We start from the raw sequence: 12284 nt of genomic DNA on the forward strand, positions 1-12284 counted from the left end.
ATCTAAGGAACATGTCCTAAATGTCAGTGTAACCAACCATGTTAGAAATATAATTATTAACGGCCTTACTTATAAACGATCACTAAAGTTAAGACACAGTTAAACTACGTATTAAAAAATATTTTAACTCATAAACGATGATTAACGCTAATTAATGTCTTAGCGACTGCTTAAATAGCTGTCAACTTAATCAGTGTCGAAGCCTTATTTAAAGACCTTAATTACCAAAATGGCGTCCGAAATTCGTAAAAGTCACAGCTGTGGTATATTTCAACAATAACACCACATGCAAACTTCGCATTGAATTGTGTTCTGTTTGCTGGGCTTTGTTCCGCTACTTAGGAAAGTGAAGTGGATAAATATAAAAAAATGGATATATTTGACGACGATAATGAATTACGCACATACCGTGACGAGATAGAAGAAATAAGAAATTTCAGGAATATTGGTTCAAGAAGGAGAGTAAAAATATATAATTCAAGATCGAACCCAATGGAGGAATTGAGTGAAAGCGACTTCAAGCATCGCTACAGATTCAGTAAAGGAAATATGGTAAAAATTATAAATATCTTAAGAAACGACTTGTCCATGGATAGCCGGGGCGGCAGTATACCTGTGGAGTTGCAAGTAATGGCAGCTATAAGATACTGGGGCCGCCATGAGATTCAAGAAGACTGTGCGGAAATTCATGGCATGAGCCAACAGACTTTATCAAGAACTGCTAAAAGAGTTGCTATTGCATTGGCTTCGAAAAGTTCCATTTATATTAAAATGCCTTCAAATTTAAGAGAAGAGACTGAAACTATTCGGAAATTCGAAACAATTTGTGGGTTTCCCCATATTACCGGTGCAATAGATTGCACCCATATTAAAATAAGAAAAGTTGGAGGAGATGTTGGTCAGTACTATATAAACCGTAAAGGACATTATTCTATTAATACTCAAATGGTGTGTAATGCAGATTTGAAGATCTGTGATATAGTTTGCCACTGGAGGGGTAGTACTCATGATGCAAGAATATGGCGTGAGAGTTCCATTAAAAGGAGATTTGAAGAACGAGAATTTAAAGGAAAACTTATAGGCGATGGTGGATACCCTTGTACCCCATATTTACTGACTCCAGTACTGAGACCCCGCAACGAAGCAGAACGGCGGTACAACTATAGCCACATTCGCACCAGGAACGTAATTGAGAGATGTTTTGGTGTACTTAAGGCAAGGTTTCGGATACTTTTATGGAAAATACTTTCTTGGAAATAATGAGAGGGTCTTTCAATACGATCAAAACGACAGTTGTTGCATGTGCAGTATTGCACAATTTAGCAATTGAATTTGATGACCCTTTAAGTTATGAAACCCCTTACACAGACAGTGATGAAGACACTGAGGCCATTGAACAGGACTCTAATAATTTGACACACATAACCAGAAACATTTTTATTGAGAATTTCTTTTAAAATACAAATACATAGTTTTATTTAACATTTTCTAATTTTTTTTCCCAATATTTCTGTTCTAGATCCAAAATTGCCATTCTTTTCTTATGCAACTCATCCTCCCGTTTTTCTTTATTTTCTTTGCACTTTTTTGTGAGTAGAAATAACTGTTTCTCATAATTATCAGCAATCTGAAAAAGAAACAACAAGATGTATACAGGGTGTACCCTGAAGTCGACGTCCAACGGGCACTAGATGATCAGCAAGGTTCCAACTGATATCAGAAAAATATAAAAAAAAAATCTAAGTCCTACAGTTTTTAAATTACAGTGACTTATGTGTTATCCACGAAAAAGTACACCCTGTGCCAGTCTTTTGACTCTTGTTGCTATAAATCTTATTTTTTTCGGCTGCAGTCTTCCTTACATTAACCTGAATAGTGCTCCAGTAATATGGAATCATAAATTCTTAGCCAACTGCTTTAGATTGGAAAACATTGTTAGTTTTAGAGGAACCAAAGACTCTGAATAAAATTTTCACTTTACTTTAAGTGACTGTACTGAATAAATTATGTATGGCGCTAGTAATGGCAAATTTCACCAAAGTTGGCGCATTTAATAAGGATTATAAAATGGTATAGCACTTTGCAAATTATTTCTTAAATTCGACACAAAAAAAGATTTTTCAACAAAACTCCGTTTCGATGAATTTATGTATTTGAACTTACTAATATTTCTTCTAGTGTACTCAAATCATACGTTACAACCTCGTATGCACTAGACAACACTTTGCACGCGATTTGTTATCATCATGTTGAAAATCAGCGAGGATCTCTTGTTAAACAACATTGCCTGTCTCGCTCATTTCGCTTACAGCTTTCGTCGGCAATAGAACTGATGTTGTGTCTCATGTTTCTCTAAATAATATTGAATGATTGCAATATGATGTCATGTTCATGTTCAGTGCATCAAACACATTATCAAATGTGTAGTACCTAAAATCAAAAGGAACGGACGCGGCACATTTATGTACACAGCATATCGACGCGGTAGTGAAATCATGAGTAGACAGGCAATGTTGTTTAACAAGAGATCCTCGCTGATTTTCAACATGATGATAACAAATCGCGTGCAAAGTGTTGTCTAGTGCATACGAGGTTGTAACGTATGATTTGAGTACACTAGAAGAAATATTAGTAAGTTCAAATAAATTCATCGAAACGGAGTTTTGTTGAAAAATCTTTTTTTGTGTCGAATTTAAGAAATAATTTGCAAAGTGCTATACCATTTTATAATCCTTATTAAATGCGGCAACTTTGGTGAAATTTGCCACTCTAGCGCCATACATAATTTATTCAGTACAGTCAGTTTTGTAATTTATGAACAAAATCATGCAACTATCAGGCATAACCATAAGTACTGTGATTAAGATGTTACCTTGTTATTTCGTTTAGGTTTGTGTTTAGGCTTATATAATTCCCTTTTTATTGTGTGTTTCTCTACTTTTGTTGCTGCTAGTGGTGTTGATAAAATTGGATTTTCTTCCACATCAGGAGTATTAGATAACTGAAAAAGGAGAGCATATTAATGAATATTTTATTATAATGATTTCATTCAGTTGATAGTTGGATTACAGTACCTGAGTTGATTTCTCAGAATCTACAATAATTGCTATTTCTGTGGTGGCTAACCCAGATTCTGACATCATCTTTTCAGTTGCTGTTGACTGTGACTGCAATAGACAATTATTATAATGTATAAATAAATAAATCATACTATGCGACAATATGAAATCAAACTATACATGCATACCTGTTTTATTGTTTCAATAAATATGCTATCACTATCAAAAACATTACTGTCAATCACAAACTCATTAGGCAATGACTGAATTAGTTCGAGATCTTCTTGTGGCGGACTTGGTGGTGGAGGTCCTCCACCAGTCATCTGCCTGGCCCGCCGATACTCCGACTCTCTAGTTTTAACTAGGCCTTTTGTATTACGCCACTGGGTGACAATTTGTGTCATATCCCTGGGCTTTTTATTAAGGCTATTAAAACTGAAAAAGGTTAACATTTATAAACATGAGTGCTTTCCACTTTGGTAGTAGAGATAATGAAAGAAATGAAAGAATTAAAATAAAACAATGCTACCTAGACAATATTTCTTGCCAAGCAGCTTTTTTCTTTGCATTGGTATTTGTAGTAGTGTCTTTTTTTCTATAATATCAATTTTCTCCATTATAAGTTGTCTTAAAATTCTCTGCAAGAAAATAACAAAGTTCAGAGTTAGTACAATTTGGACAGGTATTTTGGTGCAACAAGATAGATACAATACAAGTAACAATAAATTTAATATGACAATAACCTTTTCTTCTTCATCCCAGTTTGAAGATCGGGCCCTTTTCTTAGCGGATTTCAATTCCATTATATCACTAACACAACAAAAACACCACACCGCTGTATATTTATACAACACCAAAAAATTTGAAATTACCACTCTTTTGACAATATTTGACACAATTTAGAATTTTGACGTTATGATTTTTTAATTTCTCTTTGGATAACAGGAATTTTACCATCACAATGTAGCTTTACGTTTGGTATTGGCAGCGTATAAAATAAAAACGTTATTTAACCATTGCTTAGTTAAGTGACGTGTAAACAGTGTTTATAAGTAAGAAATAGTTAATTGATAATTAAGGAGTTAATGAGTTATTAGTTAATTAGTTGCTTAGCTGTTGATTAGTGGATTTTTATAAGTAAGGCCGTAAATACTTATAACAGTAGTTTTATAATAGTGATCGTTCAACTGTTTATAGTGCAATAATTATCAGATTGCACGGCTGACGCGGAGGCTAACTGTATAATTTTATTGGGCTCATTTATAAAATGTCTTTATTTTTCTTTTTCCCGCCCCTATCCCAAGTTACTTAGAATCGGTACAAGAATATGTCTTCCTTTCTTCTTTTCCATTCTCCCCTATCAGACATCAATAGACTTATCATAAACTCTATTAGTCACACGATCTCTATTATAGTTTTTTAAGGTTTAATTTGATACGACACATTAATGCCATCTAGTTTGTAATGATGACATCAAACATCGACATGTTTTTATCATGTTAGTGAGTTGTTTACGATATTGCAGCATGAGTTTTCATGATAACACTTTATTAGCAATCTAACAATTTCTATACTTATTATCAACAGACAATATGTATTCATTTAAAACAATATGAACTCTAAACTGTGTAATAATGACTTAGATTCCTTAAACAACCGTATCTCTACATCTTTGTACTCACGTCATCCTATTGTTTTTCATATAGGTAGCCTACTTACAATAAAATACAATTAAAGTAAATAAGTAAAGAAATAATGCAGGTTGCGTAATCTTATGTTTCTTGTTTCAGTGTTCAATGATGGAGTGACAGTTGAAAATGCGGTGGTTCAAGAAGGGCGAGCCGCCGCGGCTTCTGGCCGTCACGCCAGACGAACCGCGGCCCACGCGTCGGTCAAGAATCGGTAAGCTGACACGACATGTACCTAATTTCCTTTGGGAATTGTATTACAAGTCTCATTAGAGTCTAAATTACCTTTTTTGTGGTAAGTATAGAGCGGCAAACCAGCGGGCGGATCACCTGATAGTAAGCAATCAACATCGCCCATGTACGCCCAAAACCAGATGAGTTACAAGTGTGTTACCGGCTTTTGAGATTGGGAATTGGGACCTTAAAAATATTAGAGTATTTTTGCCTTCTTCAATTTACCTTTTTCGTTAAAAGTCATGCAAAGTTAAAGGAAAATGGCTTTCTTGGAAACTGATAAAGTATTCTAGCTACACAACTTATCAGATTACGATTAATCAGTGTCTAATTGAAATTTCTATGTACTAACAGTCCAAACGAATGTATTTAATTAATGTTTTGTGTTTACAAATTTTGTAAGAAGTACTTAAAGTAGGTTAGAGGCTAACGACCATCGACTTTGACTAAATTCTTAAGGTTATTTTTATTGGGGTTTTAGTTTCCAGGTCTTAAATAGTAGCATCTAGGACGGAATCTTAAATTGTAACTGACTCATGTAATCTAATAGTCCCGTTGACTTCCTTAAATTACTTGAACTAATAAAGCAATTACTTACACATATCACACTAATATTATAAATGTGAATGTTTGTTTGGATTTTTGGATATTTGTTCGTCAATCACGTTGAAACAACTAAACGGAATTAGATAAAATTTGGTATACCTTCTATCTTAGGATACTTTTTATCCCACGGGAATGCAGGCGAAGCCGCTGACAGAAGCTAGTTTCTAAATAACACAGGCACTTAGGGCAACTTATTATTCTGTGCTTAGGGTACTTCCCTCTTGGGGGAATTACAAGTAAACAAACCAAAACCACATTTACTTATGTTATGGTTAAAAAGTAGGCAATGAGGCAAACAACTTCAAACAAGAATCTTCGCCTTCACGTATTCTTTTCAAACATTACGAAAGAAATGTTTTATGCCTAAGTTTATCGGAAACGCGAAGAAATGCAGTCAAGGTCAGTGACGTTATGTAACATCCGTAGTTATGTTATGTAGTGGTGTTATATCATTGTCAAATGGAAACATTGTTGACATTTTACTACGACATCGAAGCTAGGGAAACTGGTTTTATTTTTTAGGAGAAATCTTTGTGTTATATTCTAAATGATGGAAATACTTTGATGGATACTTTTTGGCCCTAATACATGTTGTTCAAGAAATTATAGTAGAAGGAAAATGTCGTGTATTTTCTTTGCTATTGCCTAACAAAGAATAAAAAATCGCCTCTTTCGTCGAGTGTGATCTCTTTCAACATAAATTACCTGGATAGAAAGCTTTATACTTTTTTCTCATTTTTTAAAAAGCGAGGGTTTTAAGGAATAAGAAAATATTACGTGACTAATAAATATAGAGGGGAAAAAAGACAAAAGTTCCTACTAAACTACGACATAATCCAAGTCAATCTTAACTTTAATCTCTTTACGCAATTCAATTGAATCAAATCAAATCATTAAATATAAAGCGTTGCCCACGAAAGCCCATATAGGCCTAAATAAAAGGTGCACAAAGGGTGTTTTAAAAGTGCATAAAACGCACCCACACTGAGAGAGTTGCATCCTACATTGTGTGGGATAATTTTATTGGACTCTTTATGCCCACCCACTGTATCCAAAATCTTTGTCCTACAAATTGTCTTGCTTCCTCTTGACCGAGTGAACGCAATTTAAAGATTTTATCACATTAGGGACCGTAAGCATCTACGTCTAATATCAGTTGCATCACTAAGTATTTTAGTTTATAAATGCAACTCTAGAGGTTAGTAGATAGTCCCTACCTACTAAAAATCATATTGTTTTATTTTGGTTTACTATAAAATAATAAGATACAATAGCGTTTGTTTTAGTAGGTTGTAGCTAAGTAGAGTGACTAACTTCATTCAGTTTTTTGTTCTTCTGCGTTTATTACTAATAAGTACCTACCACGCGCACGTGGTTTGAATGCGAAATGTAAACTAATTGATTGGGTACCTAATTTTGGATTAAGCTGCAGGATTAATTTGTAGCCGTTTAATGCACAGACTCGTAAAAAATATTCATTCTGAATAACTTTAATAGGAAAACTAACACAATACTGCAATAGATACCTTGAGTACTACTTACATACAAAGCATTTAAGTACGTGTATACGGATTAAAATAGATTGATGACGCCATATTGTTTATATTACCTTATTACAAACAAAAACATGGTTATTCCAACACATACATTTTGTGAATGAACATCATTTTATCCTTTTAGGGATTTCTGAGTATTATTTACCTTGACAAGTCTTATTTATTTCCATAAGCAGATCTATTTACCATGTACGTCATATGTATTCAAAGAACGAGTAGCTACAATAACAAATACAGTAATTAACTCAAAGCTAGTCAAAATTGCACTAACAGGATAAACTGTCAAATATAATGATACTAAATTGCCCACCGAAATTAATTTTAAGTACCTCTATCCTCCATTAAACTGTCGTTTACGTCTACAGAATGATATCGTAATTAATAAAGGTGGAGTATATCTACAAATTATTTTAGTTCGGTTTATTAATTTGTATTCAAATTCACACTACACGCAACCCACCTTTAGAGTACAGCACGATTTGTCATTGTTAAATGAATAGGCTACTCTTTGCGTAATCACGCAAAGGCCTCATGATTATGTAACAGAGAGCAAAGAAACAGAGAAAATAGGAAGTATTTGCTTGACACTTGAATAGATGCGAGAAATGCTAGAATTTCATCCTAATAGGAATGTTGACTTTACCTTAAGGAAACCTTAACTAGGTAATGACGTCATTAGGATGCTGTCGGTAATAACCGGCCAAGTTACCTAGTGATGCAATCAGTGCGTTAATTGACGCGTCTAGTTGTCTCCCTGCCATTTGATATAGGCATTAACTTTGCACTGGAAAGCCAGCTATTTCACCTAAGGGAAAGGGAGTTTAACTTTCCCTAGAGCCTACTCTGTAACATGAATATGTATTGCTAACTCTGTTTACTTGAAAGTTAGAACTACAGATTCCAATATACAAGTTTGAGCCGTGAGGGTCTCGTAGCATGGGTCAGCAAACTTACTTATGGAAAGTCTTCTATTCAAAATAACGTGACTTAATTGGTTATTATTTTCTTTTCAGATCTATCCCCAGTGCGCTACCCGAATCGGAAAAGTAGCAGCAGCTCGGTGGAAACCAACTTCTACAATCTAAGCGATCAAATAATAATCGTTGAAAAATCTCCACATCGCCATCGCGGCGAGACTCCAGTTAGTCGGCGCATTTCGCTACAAAACGGCCCCACTTCACCACAGGAAAGTTATAATACATCGCGCAAAAACCGCGGAGGCTCGCTAGAGAAAGAGTATATGGTTTGTCGAGAAAAGCGAAACCCGTTGCTCGATAAAGTAAAGAACACTAAACTATCTTGCTTCAAATCGAACGGTCCATTGCGGCACGGAGATGATGCCGCCTCTACATCTGGAAGTGATTGTAGCGGATTTGGACACGTAGAAGATGTCACTAATTGTCGATATCCAAGCAATTATGCTGACAGCCACATTGAATTCGAAAATCATAATCCTTGGGTCAAAATGCCCAACTACGACGATGATGTCTTTTTCGTTAAAAATATGACTAGTCCGGTTGAGTGTCAATGGAGGGAAGGCAAATCATTTACCAACAGAGGCACTCGATGTTACAGCTCCGGTTCAGAATGTGATCGATATCATGCAATACCTAAAGCCGGAGCAAAACTTTCTAAATCAAGCGATCAAATATTTAATGATGACTATGAAGCATATGGCGATGTACCCATGGCACTCAACCCACAAAAAAAGACTGATAAACTTAAGACTAAGGATGGCAAAGATTCTGTAGGGCCCAGTTCATGTCTCTCGGCAAAATTAAGAGCTATGTCAGACCGATACCTGAAGTCATCAACAAACCGATTTCTATCAAAGCTTTACCGACAAGCGGGCGAAAATGACGAGGAGGTAAATGGAAGCAATGACAATATTTTAAAAACGACTAGTGCAGCTACCAAGAGTCGCAAGAAACGAGGTGGTGTCAAAGCTAAATTACGCAGTTTCTCGTATGGCGCTTTACCTGGTTTAGAAGAGTTCCAAAAAGGGCATTCGGTATTTCACGATGATGTATATCAAATATCATGTGATGATGAAAACGTGCTAATACAGGATTGTGAAGACGCAGATTCAGGCATTCTTGTTAATGAATCTGCTGCCTCCTCCATTTTCGATAGTGACAGGATATCGTCACGTTGTGAAAGTTCGGCCTCACAAGCGACACACACACTTCATCCTTGCCATGGTCGGAGTGTCTCTGGAGACCAGAGCTATATGAAAGCCAGAACATCAGGTAGAATGAGCAGAGAGAGGAAAGAATGTCCCAGACCTAGACCTAGACATACCCAAAGAGCTTTATCACTTGATCGTAAGGAAATTCTTAGGCGTATGCCAAAAAAAGAAAATGATTACGAAGAACCACAATACCTTCAGCTAACCGAAAAGCAGCGAATGCGACAAAGAGATGCCAGTCAAGATTGTGGTATTCCGCCAATCCCTCCTTGCAGAAAACCGAGCAGAGGTAGCAGGTCGGACAAAACACAAAATGAATTTAAAGTTGTCAGAATAATTAGGAATAATCCGTCAGATGAACTCGGAATATTTATTGCCAAAACCAAATTAACTGATGAAGGTCATGTGGGTTATCTAGTCGCGCATGTAGTTCCGGGTGGATTAGCTGAAAAGTAAGTTTGTTTTTTATTTACATACTCTATATTGTATTTAATTTAAGAAGTATTTAGCCATTTACTTAATATAATTATCTTGTCTTACAGGGAAGGCACACTACGCATAGGCGACGAACTACTAAATGTTAATGGTCGAAGACTTCGCGACCTCACCATGTCTGAAGCCAAAGAAGCTCTCAAGTCAGGAACGGCAGATATCGACATAGTGATTTGTAGGCAACGAGAAAAATCTGTAGACGCTAGACAAAGGGAACCGTCCCAAAGAAGCGTTATACTAATGAGGGAAAGTTCCGTGGACTACGAAAACGCAATTATATTAGGGAAGGAAAAACGGGCTGACAAATGTGACGTCAAAATAGTTCGACGTCGGTCGCAGGATGAGTCGGCGTGTAATCATACTGCGCTATCAGCGGCGGACGAGTCGACCGACAGCGCTGCGACGGCACACTCACACTTCCTCAAGGGCCAGAACGCAAGCTACAGCAGCATGAACAACAAGCTGTTGCGCCGGCAGGTCGTGAGCTACGGTGGCGCCAATAAAGATGCGCTCGCGCTCAGTTGTGCCATCGACGTCGTTAACGTCGATACGCCGGACGGTATTGAACGGACAAAAAGTAAAGACGACAGTGAGAGTGAAACACAAACGCCAAATGCAGCTAACTTTTGTACGTTACCACGGAGACCAAGGGCGCCGACTCACACCTACCACACCATCACGTTCGAGAAGGGCCATGGAAAGAAACCTCTCGGCTTCACTATTGTTGGAGGGCGCGACTCACCCAGGGGTCCCTTGGGCATATTCATCAAGAGCATCTTACCCTCAGGACAAGCCATTGATGATGGCAGGCTGAAAGCAGGTATGTGAAGTGCATTTAAATCCATAACTTTACAAAGAGTACCGCATTAATATAACTGATAAATAGTAACGAACTGTGATAATTTAATAGCATTCAGGAATGCAATATGATAAGAATAGGAAGCCGCGTGGTAGTTCGTCGAAGTGGCATAATAACAAAACATAATATAATATCAACCAGTCTGGCTATTGTAACCCGAACAGTAGCGTAACAAGATACCAATGTTTATGTCAATAACGATTTGTGATATTCCTACAATATTGACATGACGGGTCAAATGTTATCAGACATTGTGGAATAAAATATTAAACTTCGACCTTTAAACTTGCATTGTACATAATAAACACGTTCAAAAAATCTAATTATTTATGAGCGTAGAAAACAAATTGGTTTCAATGTCATTTTCATTTCAGTAGAGCATTACAGGCAATACATGCAATACTATAAATAAAACATTTTAAATGACAATAAAGTCTGTAGGTATTAAATGAAATATTGGTGCTTTGTTTCTTGACTCACAGAACATTATTCATACTTTATGGGGAGTGGGTACCTACTTAAGTATTGTACTTAATATCAGCTTACCATACAACAACAGTTTAGAATTTTGAGTACCTGCCTACACACCTTACGGCCGGTTTCACATTCCCTAGATAACCATTATCAAACAGATAAATTACTTAAATAAAAAATTAAACAAAATTAGTACCTAAGTACTAAGACAGTCAATAAATTTATCAGGGCTTATCGGTCACCTGCAGACTAGTGGTAGCTAGGTAAATACTTATGGAGATTGTAGAACTTCTACTACAAATATACATCGGAAATTTTTGCTCTATAGTTAATTGAGAAACTGATGAAATACTTTAATAGCCAATTTTTTAATAATGCATGCAGACTAGAGTTTAATACGTGTACGTGACCATATTCTTATACACATTGTTTTGCGGTAAAATTACCTATGACAGTTAGGTACGTAAATCCCTATGACGACCTACCTGTTTGTACTTTTCCCATTTTATGAAACGTTAACCTGCACGAGGTTTTCCCTTTTGTGGTCAAACAAACGTACGTGTTGGTAACAAAACACCTTTTAAAGCTTGATGTTACTGTTACGTCACATTTGAGGAAATACCCCCAAAGGGGTATACACCGTACCTCTATTCAATGTAACATATAGGTACTTCTCGCCAGTTATGATATTAACCCTTTAGGCGCAGATAAATATCAATTACGCATTACTAGTGCGCGGCTACAAATAAAAAATATATATCTAAAAATAGGGAGCAATCATGTGAATAGAACAAAAAAATCATGCATGTTCACTTTCGTAGCAATACTACACAAGCGGTAGGAACACGGAAATTTGTGTTGGATATATTATGAAACACAGGCGTTAATGGGTTAAAGCAATACGAAAGATTATAATAAGAATATTATCTACAAAATTATTCGTTTATTTACAGGAGACGAGGTACTTGCGGTGAATGGACAAGCATGTCATGAGCTGGCGCATGTAGAAGCACTAGCGCTCTTCAAGTCAGTGCGCAGTGGACCCATAGAACTTAGGGTCTGCAGACGAGTTAAGAATTCACAGTAAGTTGCATACATTAACTAAACTTTAAAAATATGAGTTATAAC

At 36.3% G+C, this 12284-nt stretch overlaps 3 protein-coding genes across 4 annotated transcripts in view; 2 read left to right on the plus strand and 1 right to left on the minus strand.

The window, feature by feature from the left end:
• The window catches only part of LOC118279775 (uncharacterized), a 51083-nt gene that overhangs the window by 36611 nt on the left and 2188 nt on the right, over positions 1 to 12284 (plus strand). For both annotated transcript variants that reach the window (XM_035599526.2, XM_035599536.2), the window contains exons 2-5: positions 4850 to 4961; positions 8157 to 9783; positions 9874 to 10643; positions 12110 to 12239. In XM_035599526.2, coding sequence (XP_035455419.1) covers positions 4877 to 4961; positions 8157 to 9783; positions 9874 to 10643; positions 12110 to 12239 — 2612 coding nt within the window. In that variant the 5' untranslated portion in view covers positions 4850 to 4876. The remainder of the gene's footprint in view (positions 1 to 4849; positions 4962 to 8156; positions 9784 to 9873; positions 10644 to 12109; positions 12240 to 12284) is intronic.
• LOC126911482 (putative nuclease HARBI1) lies at positions 53 to 1482 on the plus strand. Its single transcript, XM_050698774.1, has 2 exons — positions 53 to 1228; positions 1267 to 1482. Exons 1-2 carry the CDS (start codon positions 370 to 372, stop codon positions 1455 to 1457), a joined length of 1050 nt encoding a protein of 349 aa, XP_050554731.1. The 5' UTR covers positions 53 to 369; the 3' UTR covers positions 1458 to 1482.
• On the minus strand, positions 1475 to 3910 carry LOC118270863 (uncharacterized). Its single transcript, XM_035586650.2, has 5 exons — positions 3589 to 3910; positions 3248 to 3494; positions 3075 to 3167; positions 2873 to 3001; positions 1475 to 1627 (listed from the first exon to the last, which is right to left on the minus strand). The coding sequence occupies exons 2-5, from the start codon at positions 3461 to 3463 to the stop codon at positions 1475 to 1477; spliced, it is 591 nt and encodes a 196-aa protein (XP_035442543.2). The 5' UTR covers positions 3464 to 3494; positions 3589 to 3910.

The sequence above is a fragment of the Spodoptera frugiperda genome, chromosome 15, assembly GCF_023101765.2.
Source record: "Spodoptera frugiperda isolate SF20-4 chromosome 15, AGI-APGP_CSIRO_Sfru_2.0, whole genome shotgun sequence".
NCBI classification, from domain to species: Eukaryota; Metazoa; Arthropoda; class Insecta; order Lepidoptera; family Noctuidae; genus Spodoptera; species Spodoptera frugiperda.

Bases quoted from the DNA above. Each gene is read 5' to 3' on its own strand.
- LOC126911482 (XM_050698774.1), top strand. From the start codon at position 370: ATGGATATATTTGACGACGATAATGAATTACGCACATACCGTGACGAG. The intron at 1,229-1,266 runs TACTTTTATGGA...AAATAATGAGAG, and splicing joins ACTTAAGGCAAGGTTTCGGA to GGTCTTTCAATACGATCAAA.
- LOC118270863 (XM_035586650.2), bottom strand. From the start codon at position 3,463: ATGACACAAATTGTCACCCAGTGGCGTAATACAAAAGGCCTAGTTAAA. The intron at 3,002-3,074 runs GTACTGTAATCC...CTCCTTTTTCAG, and splicing joins ATTCTGAGAAATCAACTCAG to TTATCTAATACTCCTGATGT. The intron at 1,628-2,872 runs GTAACATCTTAA...TTTCTTTTTCAG, and splicing joins AACCTAAACGAAATAACAAG to ATTGCTGATAATTATGAGAA.